The sequence below is a fragment of the Mastigoproctus giganteus genome, chromosome 10 (assembly GCF_048544385.1).
Source record: "Mastigoproctus giganteus isolate SK-2022 chromosome 10, ASM4854438v1, whole genome shotgun sequence".
Lineage (NCBI taxonomy): Eukaryota > Metazoa > Arthropoda > Arachnida > Uropygi > Thelyphonidae > Mastigoproctus > Mastigoproctus giganteus.
In genome coordinates, this window is record NC_143584.1 from 202,639,006 (window position 1) to 202,666,067 (window position 27,062).

A 27,062-nucleotide genomic window follows, 5' to 3' on the forward strand; every position below is an offset into this window, starting at 1 on the left:
AATTAATTCTATTTTCAAAAGAATTTACTCGTAAAATATAAATACTATATATACATAAATATATAAACAAAAACACAATTTCTAGGTTATATGTTTTTTTTAAAGATTTTTTTACCACTCTGCAGGTAAAATTATTCAGGGATAAGAGCCATCTTGGCTAACTACATCAAACTTTATATTTTGTATAGCATAACACACAGCTAATTAATTCATTTGGACCAAAGATGGGAAATATGAACTCAATATTTCTCAGAATTTTAACTGTGTATACAAGTAATGAGGCAGTTTCATTAGTAAATATTTTGAATATTTCTAATGTACTGTTCTGATATTGAGTACACACAATTATGGTAATAGTTTACCATGTCCTGATTAGCAAAAAAAAAAAAAAAAAAAAATCTAACTTTTTTTTTTGCATAATTTTACACAGGGGTTTGTAAATACTAATAACAAAATTTTGTAATCTAACAGTTTTTAATTGAAAATACTTTATCTGAAAAACAACTTCTCAATATCAATCATACATGTACCATACATGAAGATGATTTACCAATACATGAAGATGATTTACAAAAAAAAAAAAAAAAAAAAACACAAAGTACTTCACATCAAGAGCAATCAAATATACACCACACCTTTTTCATTTAAATGAGCAATTGATAACATATACAACCACATATATGCTACAACTTTTAACAGTAATGTTCAGGTAGTGGTATTCCATTTGAACAAAGTCACGTGATTTAATAAAGCAATGGACATATGGACATATTCAGTTGTCATTTCCTCAAAGCCCACATTACATGTTTTGATGATGGATTTTTATAACACTATGTTATAAAATTAGTTTTTTAAATAAAACTTTAGCAAAAGATGTGAGCAAAATGAAAATAGTGATATATCTAAATGTTTTGAATCACTTATACAATTCATTCACCAAACCTTTTTAAAGTAGCAGACATTTTTCTTTGTCTATTCTCTATTCCATTTTAAATATAACATCTGTTATATAATGAAAAGTTCATTTTCTTAAAATTTTTTTCTTAGTATGTGATAAATGATTAGAAGGTAACTGACAAAAAAATAAAAAAAATAAGGTATCAAAAATTAAAGTACTTTTAGAATAGAAGGCTGACACTTTACGGACTATCACACTTGAAATGAAAGTGTCTATCAAATTACAAGTACATACTCTTTGTGAATGTATCCATATTTTACTTGAGTATGCACCATGCTGTCAGCTGGTGATTTATCAAGTTGTTTCATATTCACTGATACAAAATTACATGATTATGGATTAACATGTATTGAAAGCAAATATTGCATTAAAAGAAGAATTATCTACATAAAAATTTTAATTCATATTATTTTGTTAAAATTATGTATTTCAACAAAATATTGTGTTAATCTACTAGTAAATGCAACTGTTATGCAAATGGAATGACCTATCAATACTATCCAACAGCATTATGAAAAACTTTATCACAGCTATGTATTGTTCATCAGTTTCTAATCACTGATATTTACGGACAACTTCAGTTACCAATTAAAAAATTATGGAATAAGTTACTTAATGTGGTGCCAGTCATAATGATTATGCATATGAATTAAAACTAAACTTGCAGTTTTATAAAAACTGAAATATGAAGTTAAACAGACACTGATGAAAATTGTGCTCTTATCAATTTTTAGCCTGTAAAGCTAATTTACCTCAAGGTAAAGTCGTGATAATAACTAAAAACAATTATACAATTCTACAATCTAAAGTCAAAGAAAGCCTAAAATGTGCCTAAAATACATATGCTTGGAAAGAATACTTCGTCATTTCTTCAACATTTCTTAATAAAGTTGTATATATTAAAAAAACAATAGCAGAAAATTAAAAAAGAAAGCTCAGAGACTGTCTTACTCAGAGGCAGCATATGTTTAGATAAGGCACACCTGTAATTAGGAGCCACGTGACTTTAGATATACATCACATTATGTATTCACACACACATACACAAAAGATTTGATTTTTTGAAAGTTCCAAAGAAAATTCCAATGAAGCAAAAAAGGAAACAAAACTTCATCAATGTTAATTCCTCTTCTGTCTTTGCTGAACACTTTTCTCATCCTAAAGGGAGAGAACTCTTATTTTAAAAAATATCCAAAAAGAAATGAAGGAAATTCATTAAAACTGCAACTTGGAGCTGATTTAAAAATATTATCTACTAGGAAATGAAAACTATTCATCGTATTAAAAACTCAAAAACTACTCATTTTAATGTTTTATTCTTGGTAGACATCAAATTTATTTGAATGTAATGTAATTCCTTACATTACATACCTACTTACAAAAAAAATGCAGGTGGAGGGGGTTACCACTGATGCAATGCAAAATATCATACCACTTCAAATGATCTTATAAAAATGCAATAAAAATAGTAAATTAGTCTGGAGTACTTATCTTTGGGATGGCTTGTGAAGGGTAACATGTGGATACAGTGTGCATGTATGATTGAGTCCATACATTGCCAGAAAAAATATGTGGCTTGCTGTTAATTTTATGTTTGTATATCAGCTGATTAAATAAATGATCATAATGGACACTGAGCCACGAAGTTCAAGTATCAACTACTGCTTATCCCGCTCTCTCTCATGAACTGCATTGATAATGACATGCATTTTCATTTGTACCAATTTTATCATTTTATTTATTTATCTTTACCTGTAACTGAGATTTTATTATTTTTACAATTAATAACTTCTCTCTGTAATTTTTATTATAATCTCTGGACCAGTTATTTTGTAAACCCCTGGCCATGAATGGTCTTTGCAACACAAATCAATATGTCTAGGTTTACAACTGAATGTTTGCAATAAATTATTCTCTCTCCCTCTCTCAAAGTCTATGGTTCCAGTCTACTTTGCTAGGTCCAACATCACTAGTAAGACGGCGCCTCCGTAGCCAGGTGGGAAGGAGCAGCAGTGCGTAGCACACGCTTCTTGATTAAACCGGGGTTCGAGCCCATCACCACCAAATACGGAGGATGCGGAAAGGTCAGTGGGAATGACCACCGCATATCCCGGGGCAATATGGCCTTAGTTGCTAATGCTCCTTAAAAAAAAAAAACCAAACAAACAAACAAACAACTAGTAAGACTTTTGTGGATTTATGGGATGAATGTTTTCTGCAGCAGCATATTCAAGAGGCAACCAGAGAGGGTAATACTCTTGATCTGGTTATCACCAGCGATCATTCGTGTATTAAGAATTTGCAGATAAAGGAACCACTAGGTGGCAGTGATCACAGTGTACTGATGTGGGATTTACTTAAAGATATAATTACCATCAGGGGTAAAGGAAAGGTGAGTACAGTGGTCTCAGACAGTTTTTAAATTCTGTACAGTGGGATCAACTGACGATGTTACCAACAATAAATTCTAAGTGGGAAGCATTCAAGGAATTAATCGTGGAAGCTACTAAAAGTTTCATACCTATTAAGAAATATTGTTCAAGGTTTAGGCCTAAATGGTTATCAAATGAACTAATGAGACTCGTGACAGAAGAAAAATGCATGGGATGCATATAAATTATCAAGCGACTCAGAAGCCTATGGCAGATATAAGCTAGTCTGTAGTCAGGTCACAAAGGAGGTTAGGCAGGCGAAGGCAGATTACGAGAAATCTTTGGCAAAAGATGCTAAGAAAAACAGCAAGGATTTCTTTACTTATATAAACTCTAAAAGGAAAGGGGATGAATCTGATTGGTCCACTTGATATCGATGGTTCGACTGTTGATGATCCTGCTCAGATAGCAAACAAACTGAATGAGTATTTTGCATCTACATTCACACATGAGAGGTTATTAAGGTTTGAAAATGGCAGAAGGTTATCAAATTGTAGCAGGGTGCTTAATGATTTTGTAATAAGTGAGAGCAAAGTGGAGGAGAAATTGTTGAATTTAAACATAAGAAAGGCACCTGGGGTGGATGGGATCTATCCAGTTATATTAAAGGAGGTGGCAAAGCAACTAAGCAAACCCTTAGCCATAATTATGAGAGCATCCTTGGACTCAGGGGAGGTCCCCAAGGATTGGAGATGTGCAAATGTATCCCCAATTCACAAAGGGGGATCGAAGGGTGACACGAGTAATTACAGACCAGTTAGTTTACAGACCAGATGCATTGCAGGATCATCTAGACAAGACTGCAGCAATAATTCAGACACAGCATGGGTTTGTTAAGGGAAAGTCTTGTCTGATAAATTTGATAGGATATTATGATGTGGTTACAAAGGAACTGGATGGAAAAAATAATTTTGATATATATTTGGATTTCAGGAATGCTTTTGACACCGTTGCGCATGGAAGACTATTGTACAAATTGGAGCAGAATGGTATTAAGGGTAAGTTGCTACAATGGATAAAAGGATGGTTGAGTGGGAGAAGACAGAGGTTGGTAATTAATGGGTGCTGCTCTTCGTGGATTAATGTTATTAGTGGAGTTCCACAGGGTTTTGTGTTGGGTCCTCTGTTGTTTTGTATATTTATCAATGATATTGATGAAGGTATATCAGGCTTAGTGTCGAAGTTTGCAGATGATACAAGGGTTGGCAGGGTTGTTAATGACAGTAATGGCAGTGTGCTACTGCAACAGGATCTAGATAAAAGATCCTGTTGCAGTAGCACACTTTATAGGTTAAACTTCAGTTGCTAAGAAGTGGCAACTGAAGTTTAACCTTGACAAATGCAAAGTACTGCATATGGGTAGAAGTAACCCCAGAGAAACGTACCAACTGTGTGGTACTACACTTAAGGTGGTAGAAAATGAAAAAGACCTGGGAGTAATTGTGCAGTCAGATATGACATTTTCTGAGCAATGCAGACAGGCTGCCAGGGCAGGTCATGGGGTTTTGTCAATGATATATAGGAATTTTGCTAGCAGGGAAAAGGAGGCGATTGTCCCTCCGTATAAGGCAATGGTCAGGCCACGCCTTGAGTACTGCGTACAGGTCTGGAGGCCTCATTTTAGGAAGGATGTAGATTTTCTTGAGCGTGTACAGAGAAGGGCAACAAGATTGGTGAGGGGAATGTAGGGATCTTCTTACCAAGAGAGGTTTAAGTTCTGCAAATTGCAGTGGCTGGAGACTAGCACCTGCGTGGTGATCTGATTGAGGTGTATAAGGCCTTGAATGGGTTGAGCACGCTGAATTCTGATGGGATCCTTCAACTTGTTCAGATTACGAACCTAAGGGGGCATAAATTCAAATTAAGAAAAGACAGATGTAGAATAGTTGTGTGGAAATTTGCCTTTAGCCAGCGGGTGGTTAATTGCTGGAACAAACTTCCAGCAATTAACTGGATTGCTGCATAAGCTCATAATACACTTGCTTTCTTGCAGCACATGCCACTACTACTACTACTACTATGAGAATTATCACATCAAATGTATACTACTAGTAATCAAATGTATACACTACTAGTAATCTTTAGCATACAGGATAATTCCAGATTTTTGTTATCCATTACAAAAATTGAATGCATGTAGTGCAGTATGGAAAATAATTATTCATATATAGTGCTTGCCACTTATTGTAATCATGAATAATGTTATCATTTTTATGAAGTCCTGATCGGAAGTAAACAAATACATAGAAAAATTACCATTTATTTTATGTTAGTGCTTTTTTGCCATATTGCGGTTTATGCACATGCAAGCAAAGTGATTATGTACCACTGCAATTTGTTCTTGAACTGCAACACAATGTGTAGCTAGCTACTGATTTTGCTTCAAAAATTTTGTATGCCTGTCGATGAAAGAAAGTACTGTATCTGTACTCCTACCAATCTGACTGTTTTACAGTAAGGCATTAACCTTTTTATATTCTTCATTTTAATACTTTCATTATTTGTTTTTAAATGGTTTGTAGGGATTTCAAGAAACATTATGATATGTTCATTTTTGTTGATGACTTTCTGAAAGAAATTAGCATTAGCAGAGGCATATGATGCAAGAAAGCATGCTAATACAGCACTGGCAAAAAAAAAAAAAAATCCTTCCCATTTCACCCATCCATTCGCTCCAAAAGTTTGCCCAGTTCATCCTTGAATTTATTTACGCTATTAACTTCCAAAACGACAGATGTAAGTTTGTTCCGGCAATCAACTACCTACTGGCTAAAGGGAAATTTCCGCACATCTATTCTATAACTATCATCCTTCAGTTTGAGTTTATGCCCCCTAAGGTTCATAATCTGAGCAAGAGGAAGAATCCCATCAGCACCGAGCCTGCTCAAACCATTCAAGACCTTACACAACTCAGTCTCCAGATGCTGCAATTTGCAGAACTTAAGCCTTTTTTTATAAGTGCAACCCTTTGTTACCCTCACCAGTTTGTTTGTTGTTGTTTGTTATTTGGTTTTTAGGAGCATTAGCAACTAAGGCCATATTGCTCCAGGGATATGCGGTAGTCACTCCCTGACCTTTCCGCATCCTCCGTATTTGGTGGTCATGGGCTCGAACCCCGGTCTAATCAAGAAGCGTATGCTATGCACTGCTGCTCCTCCCCACTTGGCTACGGAGGCGCCTCCCCTCACCAGTCTTTGTTGCCCATCTTTGTACTCATTCTCTAAATCCTTCCTGTACACAGTACTCAAGGTGTGGCCTGACCATTACCTTATACAAGGGGATAATCACCTCTTTATCCCTGCTAGCAAAATTCCTGTACTATAAAACACTGACAAGACCCCATGACCTGCTCTGGCAGCCTGTCTGCACTGCTCAGAAAACTTCATATCTGGCTGTACAATTACCCACTGGTCTTTTTCATTCTCCACTTCCCTGTGTGTAGTACTCCACAGTTGGTACATTTCTCTGGAGTTACTGCTACCCATATGCAGTTCTTTGCATTTGTCAATGTTAAACTTCAGTTGCCACCTCTCAGCCCATCTGCCCAACTTTTCTAGATCCTGTTGCAATAGCACACTGTCATTAACAACCCTGCCAACCTTTGTATCATCTGCAAATTTCGACATTAAGCCTGATATACTGTCATCAATATCATGATAAATATACAAAGCAACAATGTGCCCAGCACTGAACCCTGGGGGACTCAACTAACAACATTAGTCCACAAAGGGCAAGGTCCATTAATTACCACTCTCTGTCTTCTCCCACTCAACCATCCTTTTATCCATTGTAGCAACTTGCCCTTAATGCCAAGAGCAAATATAGGATTAATGGGAAATTATATTAATTATACATTATTAATTAATATTAATTAATTATATATATTCATGTGAAATAAATATAGGATAACTTAACCAAGGGCAAAGACAGGATTAATGCCAAATAGTGGACAATCAAATTGAAGTATTATGTATTGCTTGATTTTAATGTTTTCTTTCTGCCCACTTCCACCTTTTTATGTATGCATTTCTTCTCTGCATCAATAAACTATACTGAACAGCTGCATTCTTGTTCCCTCAGTTATTGCTGTCACTTTAGCTGAATCCTAAAGTGATCACAATAAGCAACATCCACTGTATACAATACTGAATAAAATAATCAACAGAATGATTCAGCTGGTCAAGGTGGTCCATATGGGTGAACACCTTGATTTTCTGTACAAATGATAATATGCTGCCATATTCTATGTGAGATATTATGATTTGCAACTGTTCACATTTCTAAAAACGTTTCACTGCATTCTTCAATTTGGAAATATTATTAAGTAAGAATATTTTAATAAAACACCATTTTACCACATGAAATATTTAATTAGTTTATTGGATTTCTATACTGAAATCTGAAACAGCTAATTTTATTTAGTCATTGGGACTATCTGGGTCTAATTGTATCAATTTATCCTTTGCATACCAATAAACTAATTAAACATTTCACACAGTAAAGTGTGTTTTATTATTAATATATACTTACTTAAATTAAATTTTTTACATGCTTTTGCAAGTATGGAACTCTTGTTCTTATTTACAGATAAACAAGGTGTATTCCACAAAATAATAGTTTTTATATCTCATTCGATAAATATTTATAATGATAGGATTAAAGACTTGAAACAATTTCATATGAATCTCTGATTTTCTCTTTATGCTTGCATGTTACCTGAGGTACAACCCTCAGGTAACATGCAAGCCTAATGTTGTTTGTTTAATTTTTTTCATATTATGATGCAAAATATATTTCTCAACTTGCTGGGTGTGTGCCATAATGTCAAAATGTGACTTGGAAAAAATTATGAGATGTGGGGATAAGTTACTTCTACACAAACTTACCATTTTTCGGATAAGATGGCAATGCCCAAATATCTGTTAAAATTAATATTACGAGATTCTGAACTATAACAGGATAGTTAAGAAAGAGCTAAGGCACATGGGAGTTGAATATGTCAAGAGTAGGTCTCATATCTGAAAATTTTCAGATTTTGCTCTAGAGGTTTTCCATTTTGTAACGTTACATGCGACTTGATATGTGTCTGCACTTTTAATTTCATAGTGAAGGAGTCTTTCATGTTTAAAATGTAAGTTCCTTCAGTATTCTGATTATATTTCATATGTTGTGTGACATACATGACAGTAGCGATGCCTTCTTGTCTGGAGCATTGGTCATCTCTCTCTCTCTCTCTCATAACAGAATCCATGTTTGAATTTCAGAAGAAACAGTAAACACTGTGTTGATTGGTATTAAAATGTACTATTTTAATCTATCTTGCAATAAAATGCATTATTTTAAGTTTATTTAAGGATGTGCTGTACGACAAGCTTCACTGTTAAAAAAAGGAGGCAGATGCCTCCGAGAGCTTTGGTATTTTAGTGCTTTTATCGGTTTTATCATCTGTGTTTTATCTACAGTGTTTATTGTAATTTATTTTATTGTATTTTAAAAAAAATCCATATTGTATGGTACAGACAGTTACCTTTTTTATCAGTTTTATCCAGTGTAATTATATCATTCTATTTATTTCATTTTATTTGTATCATTATTATTTTAATACAACACAATGCTAATTTATTTAATAATGGTTGGTGTAGGATTGTACAGTTATTGTCACTATTTTAAGCTATCTTGAACAATTAAAATATTCAAAAAAATTTAACACTAAGTTAACTCTTAAAATAAGTAAAGTACAATACTGTAAAATTTTCACTCCTATGCAAACCACAGCCTTTGGCAAATGGGAAAACCTGAAGTTACTGGTGTTTACAAATAGAATGCCTATCTTATTATTATCTTTTGTAAATTCTGGGATAAGGCTCTGTTGCTGGAAACCAGATTGTGTAGTATCTCCCCTTCCTCTCATTACCAGATCTAAGATGTTATGATGATTATTCTTTTTCTTCCTAACCTTAAGTAATCTGTGTTAACTACTTGGAGAAGGCATGTCATTTCCAGCACTGTGGCCTGGGTGTAACTTGAATTAGTTACACCCAACCCCTCTGAACAACAACCACAAACCCTTCTTTTGGTGCGAGCACTTTATTTATTTCATTCTCATTTATTTATTTATTGAATTGATTGCAAGTTACAATCGCCCCCTGTACTACTTTTTTATAGGCAAGCATATGTGCAAACCCCAGAAGGGTTTGCATGCATTTACGTATCTCTCCCTATCTAATTTAAACCTGACCCAATCACGGTGTTATTCTTAACTCACTCTTCTTCCTTTGGTGGGAAAAACAGAATATTTTTCCCACACAACAAAATGCTTTCATCTTTTACCTCAAGATCACCTGTTCACAATACCTTTGAACTGCTCCATACCGACACCCTTTCTCAAAATGCACTAAGTGTTGCATCCACAAGTAGCGGTGTAATAGAGGGATTAAACTATTGTTCAGAAACTTTTAATTTTAACCCTTCCGCACCTGCCATACCATTGTTCACCATATTCCTTAATTGCACTACCAGGCCTACTGCCACTAATGGAAATATTTCCGTTATTCCTTAAGTGCTTTACTTCCACACACACAATACTTACTAAAGAAATATATTTATAAGATTTTATGTCTTACAGTTTCATGACGTTTTCAGCTTTCCATTGCATTTGTACTGTGTATAATAATTCCTCATTTGCAAATTCAGCAGTATTAATGATTTATTGTTGTCGATTTTATAACCTTTATGTGAATAAATCATGGATAATTATTTTTTAAATTAGTACCAAAAACCTGTATTTTTGTATCAATACCAGGATTTGAATACCCAGAAAAAATTACTGGGATCCCGGTATTCAGGATCATGGAATCTCGGTATTGTAAGTCCTATTGGTGATCTATGTGACCCACATTAAGGCTCCTGGACCTATACTCTGTAACTTGAGTGAGGAAGCAAGAGAGTTCACTGAACCATTAAGATTAATTATGAGGGCATCACTGAACTCAGGTGGAATTCCTTTGGACAGGAAAGGTGACAATACATAAAGGGTGTTCTAAGGGTGTACTGCCAATACATAAAGGGTGTTCTAAGAGCAAAGTGGGTGAATAACAACTGGTCAGTCTGACTTCAGTGGTAGGGAAAATCAAGGAGGCAATAACCAAGAGTGCAATACAGGACTGCTTAGATAAAAATATAATTCTCAATGAAACACACCATAGTTTTATAAAGGGAAAATAATTTTAATTAACCTGGTTAGCTATTTTGATAGAGTCACTTATAAGCTGGATATAGCAAATAATTTGAACACTGTTTACTTGAAATTCAGCAAAGCAACTGACTCAGTCCTGTATGAGAGGTTGCTGTATAAGCTGGAATGTTGGAATAGAAAAAATTCACAGATGGACTGCAGGATCCTGTAGCCATCCTGCAATCCATTTGTGGATTTGTGGGTTGTGACCCACAAATTAACCATTTGTGGGTTAAAGGTTATTTTTCAGACTGTACTAATATAAGAAGTGGGGTTCCCCAAGGATTGGTGCTACTGTTATTTTTGATTTTCTTAAATGAAATTGATGGAGGGATAGCGAGCATGATGTCAAAATTTTCAGATGATGTAAAGGTTGGCGCAGTAGATAATGACTGGTGTTTCTTCAGAATGAATCAGGCTACAGGGACAGTGATCACAGTGTTGCCTCCTCAGATGTAATATTAATTTTTGCAATTTCAGCCATTTTCTTATTTACTAATATCAAGAATATGATCTAAAATATTAAGTAATATGCTTATTTACACTGATCCAAACCATATGCAAAATGAATGATTGCTGCACCTTCTCTCTACTTACCTACTTACAAAATTTAAGATGTATAGACACAAATGTTATCAAGACATTCAATATTGAGCTGGAAAAGTTTATTTAAAATTACCCAATAATATGATAAATTTTATCATTAAAATAATTTTCATATATTTATATGATATAACTTACACAGTGCTTAAGCATGGAATTTGAGGATGGTCTAATTGCTCGTTTGAGAGGTAGAGATTTAGATTCCCTCTGAGATATTCCTGTTGTCTCGGGTGCACAACTTCTTGAACTGCTAGATAACCTTGTTTCCCTTTATAAAAGAAAAAGGGTTAAATCACCTTAAAAGTGATAAAAGGTACAAAAGTAAATAAAATCCATTCAAATTAGCTATTAACTGGATATAATTTTAACAAAAATATTTTTTACTGAAATAAATTAAAAAGACAAAATAAATCAGACAGGTTAAAAAATTGAAAAGTTGAAGCTGCACCAACTTTATAGTACATACAATATAAAATCACATATATTGAGTTTTTCAGTGAGGTTACCAAGTTTCAACAGAAAGTTGTGCATGAGGTATGGGGAAATCACTAATTCTAATTCATTAAACCCTTTTGGCATACTCATAAATATCTCATTATTTTTCTTGGTCAATAATACTATAAGTACTGCAAAAATAAAATCATAACAACAACAATGATTATTTATTTCTTTATTGCACAGGCTGATGATTTTCATGCTTCAATCATGATAAGTTTATAATGTGGATAAGTATGAACATTTCTCATTATTTTTTCCTGATTGATATGGGAAAAATAAAATATCATATTCACAATGATGACAGTAATTAAACAAGTTAAGTAATGTAAGCACTGCATTACATTCCAGGCATGTTTGATTATCAAATACCTCAGGGGTTAAAAACTTCTAACACTGTATTCAAGAGCATTTATCAAAACTTCATCACCTGATATTCAAGTGATGGGTAATCATGAGGTGGGAATTAAGTAACAATACTTCTGGCCAATGCTCAAAACAGAAGGAACTGGAAAGTTGCAGGAGAGGCCTTCATCCTGCAGTAGATTGAAAATGGCTGATGATGATGATGACTTCTGAAGGGGGGGGGGGATAGACACAGGGAAAATGGATTAACCTGTCAAAACCTAATAGGAATGTATGTCCAGAGAACAATCTAAATAAGTTTAAAATTTTAAAAACAATTGGAATCGCCATTCTCAATTTATAGCAATGTTTCTATGGTGGGGGAGCTTGGGGGCACAACTGGCTATGAAAGCCAATCATGCCCCACTTTGATTTGATTTTGTAATAAAGATAGGTGGACTAGGTCAGAGTAATACCTGCTGGAGGTTATAATTGATGCTAATACTGACAAGTTACCAAACTTTTTTTTGGGAGGGGGGGTATTTAAAGAGAGTATCATTATTTATGTGGAAACTAGTGTTACTAACTGAATTAACAGTATTCTCAGATACTTTGGTCCTTGAGGTTGTCACAGACATTCTCTCAGATATGCCAGACAAGCTGTACTTGCTACCTGGGAGTCCAAAATGCTGATGGAACTGATATTCGGGTGACACTCAAGTCAAGTGGACCCAATTTCTGCAAAGTCTGGACGGTCTGTGACAGCCAAACCCTCTGCTTGCACCTTCACGATGGTGGGACTGTTAGTAATCCTGGGTATAACCTCCATGCACAAGTACATGGTGGGTGACCACCCAGGTGTGAACCAATGTAAGCAGGGGTTGAGGTGTGGCACCCACACCACATGGAGGAATGCTGCCCCTCGATGTTACCAGGCAGTACTAGGTGGTAGATGACTCTCATCAACCGGTGCAATACCACCACTTTGCTTATTGGAGGCATGAAGTGGTGGAACCCATGTTTAGTCTCTAGAGCTAAGTTCCGGTCAACCCTTCCTTATCTCCTCCATCATGCAGTATGATTGATGACTTTTGAGGTTATGATGAACATCGTGGCGAGATCCAATATTCCTTACATTTCGAGGGTACAGCTCTAAAACGGTGTTCGCAGGCTGGCCGCTAATTAGTACACCAGACCGAACCTATTGGTAACTCTCTAGGAGGCTTCCGGATCAGCTAGTGTATAATCTTGCTACCTCTACTCTTCCAGATAGTGACTGGAGGGAGTCCGAGTAGTGTGTATGCGGGGAGCATTGTCGAGGCCAAGTTATGTTCAAGGATCTGGGCATATTCTTACCATGTGTACGCCATATCCAAAAATTTCATTACTTCATACAGCATGTCCCACCCACTTTTTCTTACTATTGAATATACCATGAATTGTCAAACTAATAGAGCAAGCTTATCTGCGAAAAGATCTAAACCTCCCAATCACTTCCTAATTCATTTTACAAATATTGTAAAAATTCATTTTACAAATATATTTTACAAATATATCTCAATTCTAATCTCAATGATGTCCATTTCCACTTGCAGTCTGCCAAACCCCATGTACTTTTTCTTACAGAATCTCAGTTATTGGTTGATTCAACTACCGCTCATCTCAGATGCCCAAATTATTCGCTGTATGATTCCTTTCGCCTCAAAGGTGGTACTTGTACATATGTCCGGTCTGATATTCCCTGTCAGAGACTTGGCAATTTGCAATCTCCTCTCTTTGATCTTCTCTGGCTTAAAATCTTTCTACCTCATTGTGTCAAATTCATCTGTTGTCTCTACCGTTCTCCGAACTCCACTAATCATTTGGAGCTCTTTGACTTCCTCTCTTTGCAACTTTACTTTCTCCAGTCCAACTTTCCTAACAGTGAGGTAATTTTCCTTGGTGATTTTAACTTTCACAATTCCACCTGGCTTCCGTTTTCTGGTCACTCCGACCCAGCTGGTCGAGATGCTGAGGCTTTTGCAATTACTAATGACCTTGCACAGAATGTTCATTTACCTACAAGAATACTGGACAATACTAATCATACAGCCAACACGCTTGATCTTTTTCTCACAAACAACTGTCTTCTAAGTACACAGTCGAAGTGAGAAGTCCTTTAGGCACTTCAGATCGCAACTTGGTGATTGTCTCTTCTCCAATGGAGCCTTTATCTCATGGCTATTCCCAACCTCGTGTTGTTTGGCATTACAAGAATGCAAAATGGGATGACCTGCAAAATTTCTTTTCTTCTTTTCCTTTGTCGGATTACTGTTTCAAACCTTCTGATGTCAACGTTTGCTCAGATCGTGTCAGTGAAATTATTCTTGCAGGAATGGAATCCTTTATCCCACACTCCACTTTAAAATCTCATCCTTTATCTAAATCTCGGTTTTCCAATAAATGTGCTAAGACTGTTCAAGAGAAGAATGTTGCATATCGTAATATCGTTGTTTAAGATAAGAATGTTGCATATCGTTGTTTCTAATTCTTCAGTTTCATTTTCTGCCTACACCAAAGCTTGCAACAATCGTAAAGCAGTTATTAATCAGTCTAAACTAGAGTTTGAACCGGCTAAGAGTAGAAAACTTGCTTCTTGCCCTAATGGTAGCCGAGCTTCTGGTCTCTTGCCCATCTCTGCTCCCACCTCTGTCCAAACCAGATGGTTCTGTTGTCACTTCAGCCAAGGATAAAGCTGACCTGCTAGCATCCCATTTTCCTTCCAACTCATGTATTAGTAATCTTGGTAAAATACCTTACAACATTCCCAACATGCTCCATTCAATGCCTCCTGTCAGAAGGATTTTGAGAAAGGATGTCAGAAGGATTCTGACGAATCTTGATGCTAAGCAAGCTCCAGGTCCCGATGTATTTCTCCACTTGTTCTCAAAACCTGTGCTCCTGAACTTACTCCTATTCTTTGCCGCCTTTTTTCACTTTCTTATTCCAAAGGTGTTTTTCCCTCTGCTTGGAAATTTGCTCATACCCAGCCAGTTCCTAAAAAGCGTGACAAATCCCTCCCATTCAATTATCGTCACATTGCAATTACTTCTACTCATTCTAAAGTAATGGAGAAATCAATTAATCGCCAACTCTTAAACTACCTAGAAACCTTCCGTCTGATCAACGATCACCAGTATGGATTCTGTCAGTGTCGATCCACTGGTGATATTCTGGCTTATGTTACCCATTTATGGGCTAATTCAATGGAAAAGTTCGGTGAAGCACAAGTAGTTGCTCTTGACATCTCAAAGGCTTTCAATCGTGTTTGGCATAAAGGTCTTCTAAACAAGCTTCCATCTTATGGTTTGCCAACTGTTTTTAGTAATTGGTTATCCAGTTTTCTCTGTGATCGCTCACTGAGGGTGATGGTAGATGGCTCTCTGTCTTCTAACTTCTCCACTAATGCTGGTGTCCCCCAAGGTTCAGTTCTTTCCTCCACTCTTTTCCTCTTGTATATTAATGACCTTCTTCCATTGACTGGGAATCCTATTCATAGTTTTGCCGATGATAGCACATTGCATTCCACTTTCCATTTTGAGAAACCTTGCCCTGCTTAATCAGCTTCAACTTCTCAAAAATCTGCTACCAATTCCTTAAATGCCGATTTTCAGGTAATTCTCCAGTGGGGCAAAGACAACCTAGTTGATTTCAACCCTTCTAAAACTCAGTCTTGTCTTATATCTCGCAAAAAGGATTCTTCTGCTCCTAAGCTTATCTTTAGTGACATCCGATTTCTAGGGAAAATGATATATCTCTTTTGGGGATTACCCTGACTTCTAATCTCTCTTGGCATGAGCACATTACAAATATTGCTTCCTCTGCATCTAAAAAACTTGGTTTTCTCTTTCGCTCTCAGCATTACGTTTCTTCCAAACAACTGCTCACTCTGTATAAATCACAAATCCGCCCTGCCATGGAATATTGTTCCCACATCTGGGGTGGTGCCCCCAAAACCTCTCTCAGGCTTCTTGATTCCATTCAGAACAGGGCAGTTAGGTTAATTAATGATTCATCTCTAACAGAGTCTCTCCACTCGCTGTCTCATAGATGTACTTTTTCTGCTGTATGCCTCTTCTACAGATACTTCCATGGGCATTATTCTTCTGAATTGGCTTCTATAATTCCCGCTCTCTCTTTCAAAACAGTCCGAACACGTGCCGCCACCAGCCAACATCCATTTGCTGTCCAACTTCAAACTTACAGAACCAACTTTTCATCTTCTTCGTTTATTCATTCAGCTTCCGTTTTCTGGAACAACCTTCCTTCATACATATTTCCTGAAAATTACAGTCTACAGAAGTTCAAGTCCAATGCCAACAAATATCTTCTTTCGTCTTCTCAACCTCCAACCCAAGCATGGTACTAAGTACTATAGGTTCTAATACCTCTTGTGTTTCGGGTTTGCATATAAAAAAAAAAAAAAAAAAAACCATATACATTGCAAATAAAGCTAATCCTCTGTAATGCATTATTAAATTAAATAAATAAACTGCACACAAACTGACACTGAAAAAATGCTATCAGATTCAGGGCATTCCCTTGGATTGGATAAGCATTAAAGATGATTGACCGGGCTAGCCGGATGGGTAAAGTGCCTGCGTGGCAACCCAAAGGTCACAGGTTTGAATCCCGCCTCGGGCTTGGATATTACGATGGTGCCGTATTCTCCGGTTGGACCTCACAGCCACGATACACGAGGGAAGCAGGAAAAAACTGGTTCCTTCGTGTATTGCTCACATCATATGATAAAAAAAAAAAAAAATGAATGAAGTGCGTACATACAAACCAATCAACCTGATTTCAGTAGTAGGAAAAAATTATGGAGGCAATGATTAAGAATGCAATACACTATCTGGCAATACACAATATAGTTTTTTCAAGAGAATAGAGCACGGTTATGTAAAGGGAAAAAATCTTGTTCACCTCGTATATTATTATGACAGTATTACTCATGAGTTGGATGTAGGAAATACCTTTACATTGTTTATTTGGACTTGAGCAAAGCATCTGACTTGATTCTACACAGAGAGACTGCAATATAAGTTGGAACATACTGGGATTGCACAGGTAAGATCCCAATATGTTACAGATTAAGATCCTGCTGTGCAGCCACACCATAATCCTTGGATGGATTACAGATGGCTACACAACTGGAGGTTAAGTGTAACCTTTATTATGAAGGTTACACAAAAAGTGTAAACATTAATTATAATTAACAGTTACACTTCAAGATGGGCTGGGATTAGAAGTCGGCTCTCTCATGGATCAGTACTTGGCCCACTCCTATTTTCTTAAATGACATTGATAGAGGAATACTGGACATGATGTCAAAATTTTCAAATGAGGTGAAGAACAAGAGAGTGTTTAATAACTACTATGAAATATTAATATGTAACTGATTATACACTTAATAATAAATGCACATTTGTTTTCAGTTTCTTAAAGAAATAACTAGTGCCTTTATGATAAATGTTTTTTTTTTTTATATATGAGACAGGCTCATTAGTATTATACAATAAGTATTTTCTTATTGTATTACTAATGAGGAAAGAGTAGTCACAGAAATATTTATTTGTGGCAATATTATAAATTTATAAAGGTTGCAGTAAACATTCTGTGGAAACATTTAGGTTGTGAAATATTTTATTTTTTAAAAAATAATTACTGCAACAAATGATTGTTCAACTTTTAGATTTTTCATGCTATTGCTAACTAGGAAACAAAGAAAAAAAAAAACTGAAAAATTCATAAATGGACATACTGTAAATGGGGCTCTGAGAAAGCCCCATGTGACCATTTATGTAACTTTTGAAATGACTGCTTACAGGTAAATTACAAGTAAGAAGTTTTTTTTTTTTTTTTTTTTTTAAATAATTTTCATAATTTCACTTGAACAATAAACAAATAACCTATGGTTATATATTTGTATAACTGTATTTATATTATATAACCTAAGGTTTGCTGATGTCATTACTGTATTAATAGCATCAACTAAAGAACTTGAAGACATTACCAACAAATTAGTTAAAGAAAGCATAAACATAAGCCTAAAAATTAATATGTATATATCAAAAGTGATACGCAATAAATGTAACAAACTCAAAACACTGAAGTAAACCAAAAGCAGCTATAAATGGTTAATTCAGGTGGACAACAGATAACATTCACAATATGGACAAAGAAATGTCATCACAAATATCAATGGGAAGACATGCCTTTAATCCATATGGAGTTTTTCAAAAGGGGGAATGTCCACCTTGTTTGAAGAGGATGTTATATAACCTGTGCACACTGCCAACACTAACACATGATGGTGAAACCTGGACTCTGACAAAAAAAGACAGATGAGGAAGCTACAAACAACACAGAGGGTGAGTTAAGCTAGAAATAAAACTAGATAAAAAGAGAAATCAATGGATAAAACAGCAAACAAGAGTCACAGACAAGATAAAAGAAAATAAATGGAAATGGAAAGGATGTGTAATGAGGAGGAAAAATGGTTAAGACAAGTGAACAGACCTCAGGGGGTAGTAATTTAAGTCAGGGAAGGCCAGTATCAAGATGGAGAGATGAGATAAAAAAAGAAATGCAAACATTTATGGAGTATACAAAACTAAAAACTGGCAGGAAGATCTAGGGCAGGCCTTCATCCAACAGTGGACTGGCAAATGTTGAGGATCATAATAATTAAGAATCTCACTCAAGATTAAGTGGGTCTAATTCATCATAGAATGAAAATTCCTAAAAAGTTCCTATAACCATTAATAGGATTATAATTCTTGGACTTAATTCTGGACCCTTTTAAAAAACATATGTAAATTTAATTTATAATCAATGTTAAGCTATAATTTAAGCTATCAACTTCTACATCTGTCATTGTAGAAGTTGATAGCTTAAATAGATTCAAGGCAGAACTAGACAAACATTTGAAGTGAGTGGATGGGTGAAATGAGAAGTTTTTTTTTTTTTTTGGCTGATGCTATATAAGTTTGCTTTCTTGCATCATGTGCCTTTACTAATGCTAATGAGCCGACCGGGCTAGCCGAGTGGGTAAAGTGCCTGCCCGGCAACCCAAAGGTCGCGGGTTCGGTTCCCGCCTCGGGCTTGGATCAAAGTACTGCAAAAACCTTGGGAGGTGCAATATGGCCACAGAAGCCGATGCGCCAACAACTACCAAATCAAAAAAAAAAAAAAAATGCTAATGCAATGTGTGTGTACACAATGTCCTCTACTTTTGGACATGATAAAATGTGAAGCATCAGAGAAATCACAAATAAGTAGATCTATCTGCATCACCTGATGATCTGGCCATTCTAATACTCCTAACACTCTGACTTCATATACCAAGAATGAACAACTGAAGTAATGGAATGGGCTGTAAATATGCAGTTTCTATTATATGGTGTGATTTATCAAAGATATGCATGCCATCTCAATGTTTTTTTGAAAACATTGTTTGCAAAAAAACATTTTTATGATTTAAACATTTTTGGATAAAAAAAAAAAAAAAAAAAAGAAAAAAAAAAGTGACAATGAATGAGGAAATCTTTAACATGATAAAAATACTGAAGACCAGTTATATTTTAATAAAAAAAAAAAAAAAAAAACAAATAAACTGATGACCATCTTTACCTTTAGCACCCAGAAAAATTTCAGATGCCAAATGTAATCTTATAGCTTTGTTGCTCAGAATAAACCCTGGCAGCCAAAAGAAAGAAGAAAAAAAAAACCCACTACTTTTAAGCAAATAACATATTGAAAGGCAGTTTAGTATTTGTTTAAAGTACACTGCAGTGACTATTTCAAAATTTACTGGTAGTCTTGACCGATGAATCCCTGATGACTTATGAATAAGAAACAGTTCTATATGAAGTGATATGCAGCATATAAAGCAGTTAAATTTATATATAATCTACATATATGTATAATATTTATTGAATTGAACCTGCATCTATAGCACATTCAATTCCCAGAAACAGCCACCAGTTAGAGGGTTTTCATGTGCTACCAAAGCAAGAAAAATAATAATAATATTAAAACAGCATCATTATGCCTTGACAGCATATCAGCATGGTTTACACAACAGAACTGATTTCAATGGAATTTACAATAAGTAATATATTTAAATTAAAATAATTAATTAATAAGAATTAAGGAAATAAATATTATTATCATAAGTTATTAACTGCATTTAATAATCAAATAATCAGACACTTTAGCAGAATGCTGTATAGTCCAGCTTATTAATTAAAACAAATACTTAAACTGAGCAGAAAGGGCACCCTCAGTATGCCTATAAAGATTGAAGTGATCAGAACTGCCATTTTTTTAAAATAATTATCAGTTCATATGAAAATATTGATGCATTTTCAAGCCTGAAAAGACTTCTAATTACAAACATCAGGGCAAAGGATATATATATATATAATCCAATTAATCCAAAAATTAAATAGAGAGATAAAAAATAATAAAAATATATAGTAAAAATAAATAAGAAAAATAATAAAAAATAGTATAGAAATACATTATCCAAAAAAGAAAAGTATTAAAAATAATTATTTTTATATTTAATTTTATTATTATTTTCGGTTTATTTGGTCACATAATATTGTTAGTCCATGTTTCCAGCTGTGACATTTCACATAATTTGGAAACAGGTGCCTACTAGGGGCGCCACTAAATTTCTTTTAATTGGCTTAAATTTCTAAATTATTTTAGGAATGTTGCTTCAACATTACCCTCTTTTCTTTCTTTATTCCCCTCCCCCTATTTTCTGTTATTTTATTTGGTTGAGTTCATTTTCGAACTACTGGTTTGCCATGCTACTGGCAAATATCCTATTTTAGCTTATATATATATATATACTAGTAGTCTCGACCAATATCTTATTATTTTTTCACTGTACAAGGACCATCGCTATGCAAATCTATTGCATCAGCAGTTTGATTTTAGTATCATTCCGTTGTTGCATGGATTTGTTTAACGTTCGAAATGCAGTGATTCCCTGACTGTTATTGGCCTTGTGGTCCTCCGTCAAGATGGGGCATAATGGCCAGTCTATTTTATTTTATTAATTATTATTTTCAGTTCATTTGGTCACATATTGTTGGTAGTCCATGTTTCTACTTTAGTGAGATTTCACATAATTCGGAAATGGGTGCCTTCAGGGCGCCACTAAATTTCTTTTGAATTGGCTTATATTTTCTAAATTATTTTAGGAATGTTGCTGCTTAGGAACAGTACCCTCTTCTTCTTTATTCCCCCCCCCCCCATTTTACTTTTATTTTATTGGTTATGTTCATTTTCCCTCTACTGGTTTGCCATGCTACTGGCATATATTTTATTTTAGTTTATATATATATTGTATATATTTAATGAAAACCTCAAATGCGAAATGTAACAGAACCTATAGTAGTACTGTGCATGGGTTGAAGGTTGAGAATATTAAAGACAGTACTTGTTGACATTATACTTGAATTTCTGTAGATTGTAATTTTCAGAAAATATATGTGAAGGGAGGTTTTCCAGATAATGACAATTGAAGGGATAAATGAGGAAGAAGAAAATTTGTTCTGTAAGTCTGAAGTTGGACAGTAAGTGAATGTGTTCAGAGTGGTTTGGAAGAGAGAGGAGGAATTATGTAAGTGAATTCTGACGAACAGCATCCATGGAAGTATCTGCAGAAAAGATATGCAGCACAAACAGAATGTCTATGAGACAGGGAGTGAAGAGATTTTGTTAAAGACGGGTCATTAATTAACCTGACTGCCTTCTTTTGAATGGAATCTAGAACCCTGAGAGTAGTTATAGGGACAATGCCCCAGATATGACAACAATATTCCATGATAGGGCAGATTTAAGATTTGTACAGAGTGAGTAACTTTATGGAAGAAAGGAAATGCTGAGAATGAAAGGGAAAAATTTTTTTTTTAGTTTTTTAGATGCAGAGGAAGCAATATTTGTGATGTAATTATGCCAAGAGAGATTAAAAGTCAGCATAATCCCTAATAGAGATAAACCATCTTGTCTAGAAATCTGAGTGTCATCGAAGATAAGAACAGGAGCAGAAGAATCCTTTTTGTGAGATATAAGACAGAACTGAGTTTTAGGATTGAAATCAACTGAGTTATCTTTGCCTCACTGGAAAATTACCTGGAGATCAGCATTTAGGGAACTGGTAATGGATATTCGAGAAGATGAAGCTTTTTGTGCAGGGCAAGGTTTCTCAAACTGGAAGGTGGAATACAACAGGCTATCATCAACAAACCATATCGAGCAACTACTGCCATATGCCCGAATGGTGGGCACTATGCATGATGGATCTACAAACTCATGTTGCTTATGCCACACACGAAGGTGTCTGTCAGGGTGTTGCACCAGGTATTTGGACTCATCTGACTAGCACACTCATTTCCAGTCTTCCAGTGTCCAACCAGCAAGTTGTTGACAAAACAGCCCGAATGGTGGGACTATGCATGATGGATCTACAAACTCATGTTGCTTATGCCACACACGAAGGTGTCTGTCAGGGTGTTGCACCAGGTATTTGGACTCATCTGACTAGCACACTCATTTCCAGTCTTCCAGTGTCCAACCAGCAAGTTGTTGACAAAACAGCATTTGCCTTTAATGCAAGAATATCTGCTGATGCTATCGAGGCAGTGTTAAGTGGGTCAGAAAACTGCTAAACTGGGGGGGGGGGATACAAGGACTAATAGATTAACAGTAGCCACTGGCAGAGGTGAAAATAATTCTTGCACTGCTTCTATTGGAATGAGCAGCAGCCTGGAAAACAAGATGCAGGGTATTTCAGAGACTGCTGGAAGTCATTGCTGTACACGTAAACACATGGGTTGTGTTAGGGTAGCTAAGAATAGGAACAGGTGCATGTATACTTGCGTGTACACCAATGCTAGGAGTTTGGTAAATAAATTTGATGAATTTGAGGTATTGCTCAAAATATCAAAGGCAGATATTGTTGGGATATCAGAGACGTGGTGTCACACAGATATAAGGAATGCAGAACTGGAATTTGGGGAGTACAATGTGTACAGAAAGGATAGACAGGATAGGAAGGGAGGAGGGGTTATGCTATTAGTTAAGAAACAAAATCCAAGGAAGTGAAGCCAATCAACACCACTGGACAGTGCAGTGTCGAGTCAGTTTTGTGTGACATAAGCACTGGGAGATCAAAATTGAGAGTAGGAGTGTGCTATAGGCCTAATGATGCTGATGAGTATAATAAGAAACTGTACAGGGAAATAGAGTGGGCCAGTAAATCAGAGAGTCTTATAATGGGAGATTTTAATTTCCCAGATATTGACTGGAATTTGTGGGTTGGTCACTCACACACTAGCAAGGCTTTTGTGGATTTATTGGATGATTGTTTTCTACATCAGCATGTTCGGGAGGAAACTAGAGGGAGTAATACTCTTGATCTGATTATCAGTAGTGATTCTTCATGCATTAAGAATCTGCAGATAAAGGAACCACTAGGCGGCAGTGATCACAGTGTGCTGAAGCGGGATTTACTCAAAGAGGTAACTACCATCATGGGTAAAGGGAAGGGTTTTTGCTTTCGTAAAGGTGACTATGGTGGTCTGAGACAGTATTTAAATTCTATATGGTGGGACCAACTGATGATATTACCAACAGCAAATTCAAAATGGGAAGCATTCAAAGAATTTATCTTGGAAGCTACTAGGCTTTACATACCAACTAAGAATATTGTTCAAGGTTTAGGCATAAATGGATGTCAGATCAACTGAGACATATGGCAGAGAAGAAAAATGCATGGGATACATATAAATTAATGGGTGACATGGAAGCCTATGATAGATATAAGCTGCTCTGTAACCAAGTCACAAAGGAGATTAAGCAGATTATGAGAAATCCTTGGCAAAGGATGCAAAGAAAAACAACAAAGAGTTCTTTACCTATGTAAACTATAGAAGGAAAAGGATGAATCAGATTGGTCCACTGGATATTGATGGTTCAACAGTTGAGGATCCTGATCAGGTGGCTAACAAACTAAACGAGTATTTTGCATCTACATTCACACATGAGGAGTTATTCAGGAAGGGGAATGCCAGAGGTGAAGTAAACTCTGGCAGTGAGCTAGATGATTTTGTAATAACTGAGAGGAAAGTGGAGGAGAAATTGTTGAGGATAAACATAAAAATGGCACCCGAAGTGGATGGGATCTATCCAGTTATATTAAAGGAGGCAGCAAAGGAAGTAAGCAAACCCTTAGCCATAATTATGAGAGCTTCTTTGGACTCAGGGGAGGTACCCATGGATTGGAGATGTGCAAATGTGACCCCAATTCACAAAGGTTGATTGATTTGGTAGTTGTTGGCGCATCGGCTTCTGTGGCCATATTGCACCTCCCAAGGTTTTTGCAGTACTTTGATCCAAGCCCGAGGCGGGAATCGAACCCACGACCTTTGGGTTGCCGGGCAGGTACTTTACCCACTCGGCTAGCCTGGTCGGCCCAATTCACAAAGGAGGATCAAAGGGTGACACAAGTAATTATAGACCTGTAAGCTTAACTTCTGTTCCAGGAAACTTAATGGAGGCACTGGTTAAAGAAGCACTGCAGGATCATCTAAACAAGACTTCAGTTATAGCTCGGACACAGCATGGTTTTGTTAAGGGGAAGTCTTGCCTGACCAATCTGATTGGATACTATGATGCAGTCACAAAAGAACTGGATTCAGGGAATTACTTTGATATTATATATTTGGATCTTAGAAAGGCTTTTGATACTGTTGCACATGGAAGACTGCTGCACAAATTGAAGCAGTGTGGTATTGGAGACAAACTGCTGCTATGGATAAAAGGATGGTTGAGCGGGAGAAGACAGAGAGTGGTAATCTATGGACACTACTCATCGTGAACTAATGTTATTAGGAGTCCCTCAGGGTTCAGTGTTGGGTCCATTGTTGTTTTCTGTATTTATAAATGATATTGATGATAGTATATCAAGCTTAATGTCCAAGTTTGCAGACGATACAAAGGTTGGCAGGGTTGTTAAGGACACTTGTGACGATATGCTGCTGCAACAGGATCTGGAAAGGTTGAGCAGATGGGCTGAGAGGTGGCAAATGAAGTTTAACATTGACAAATATAAAGTACTACATATGGGAAACAGTAACCTCAGAGCAATGTATCAACTCTGTGGTACTAAACTGACAGAGGTAGAGAATGAAAAGGACCTGGGGGTAATTGTGCAGGCAGATATGAAGTTTTCTGAGCAGTGCAGACGGTCTGCAAGAGTAGCTCATGGTGTCTTGTAAATGATATACAGGAATTTTTCTAGCAGGGATAAGGAGATGATTATCCCCTTGTATAAGGCAATGGTCAGGCCACCTTGAGTACTGTATACAGGTCTGGAGCCTCATTTCAAGAAGGATGTAGAGCTGCTGGAACGAGTACAGAGAAGGGCAACAAGATTAGTGAATGGAACAAAGGATTGCTCTTACAAAGAAAGGCTTAAGTTTTGCAAATTACAGTGTCTGGAGACTAGGCACCTGCGAGGTGATCTGATAGAGGTGTATAAAGCCTTGAATGGTTTGAGTATGTTCAATGCTGATGGGATTCTTCCTCTTGCTCAGAATATTCACCTGAGAGGGCATAAATTCAAATTGAGGAAAGACAGATGTAGGATAGATGTGCAGAAATTTGCCTTTAGCCAGCGGGTAGTTTTTTTTTTTTTATTATGTGGTGGTCATTCCCTGACCTTTCCGCATCCTCCATATTTGGTGGTCACGGGCTCGAACCCCGGTCTAATCAAGAAGCGTGTGCTACGCACTGCTGCTCCTGCCCACCTGGCTACGGAGGTGCCGGGGGTTATAAAATTAATATATTTATGAAAGAGCAAGTACTACTTGAATTCCATGGCAGTGGGTATACCAGTCTTTCAGCAGAATCATAACAATTTAAAAGAGGGTTCATTGACTAGCACTTGTAGGAGATAATCATCTTCAACATTAACATAATAGGAATGTTATTTGAAAATACTACAATAGTAGAACAGTTGACTGGCAGCAGGCATTTTTTAATAATTTAGCTGGCACAGAGCCAAACTACAGGCAGATTAAGCTTATATGAAAAGAATCTCAAACATCTGTTCCACAAGTTTAGCACAAGGTACAAGCAAATCATTATATCCAAACAATGAAAATATGTGAATTGACTTGATAATTATCAAAACTACACAGTATGAAAGAATAAAATTAAGAAAAGTATATACATTATATACAGCAGATGGCAAATTCAGTCATTACACACTGGAGCCAGAAGCTTGTGTGCAATGAAACTATATCAAATACTTGATATACATTTTATTATATACGTTTTATTATATTAACTTCTGTGCTGCATTAATTATGGTTATATCATAATTATAAAGAGTGGTTATGCAAGTACCTATTTTTTGACTTGTTAAAAGCAATAAAACCAAATCACTTACCTTGGTTTGATATTGTTTTTGTTATTCTTTCCATGTTTGTCATGAGAAGCTCTGTCACTAGAAGTAGCAGTACTTGAACTGACACCTAAACTGTTCAACTTGAGTTTATTTATGGACTTGCTCTGTACATTCTGGGAAGGGGTGGAACTGGTATCTGAAAATCTTCTCCTTTTCACAGAGTGGTTTTCATCTGATTCAATATCTTTAAATTTATGTCTTCTTTGCCTTAAAGAATGGGTAACATTTGATAAACTTTCGTTCGAATGCATTACATTAAAGTCTTTTTGTTTTAACTGTTTTCTGGTGCACACTGCTTTATTTTCAGATTGTTCTACAAGACTCTGAACACGAGAATTTGTTCGGCTAGTATTGCTGTTCCTTGTTTCAATACTTTGTTGCCTAGAGGCAATCTGAGAACCTACACTTTTCTGGTGTAGATTCCCTTCAAAAGAGTTTGAACCCGAATGCATGGCTGTAAGG

General features: G+C 35.9%; 1 protein-coding gene across 1 annotated transcript; it reads right to left on the reverse strand.

The window, feature by feature from the left end:
* Positions 1-1,999: 1,999 nt before the first annotated feature.
* Positions 2,000-27,062, reverse strand: LOC150079789 (uncharacterized). The gene is made up of 3 exons (XM_090383849.1): positions 26,583-27,062; positions 11,366-11,495; positions 2,000-2,116 (listed from the first exon to the last, which is right to left on the reverse strand). The coding sequence occupies exons 1-3, from the start codon at positions 27,050-27,052 to the stop codon at positions 2,078-2,080; spliced, it is 639 nt and encodes a 212-aa protein (XP_090239975.1). The 5' UTR covers positions 27,053-27,062; the 3' UTR covers positions 2,000-2,077.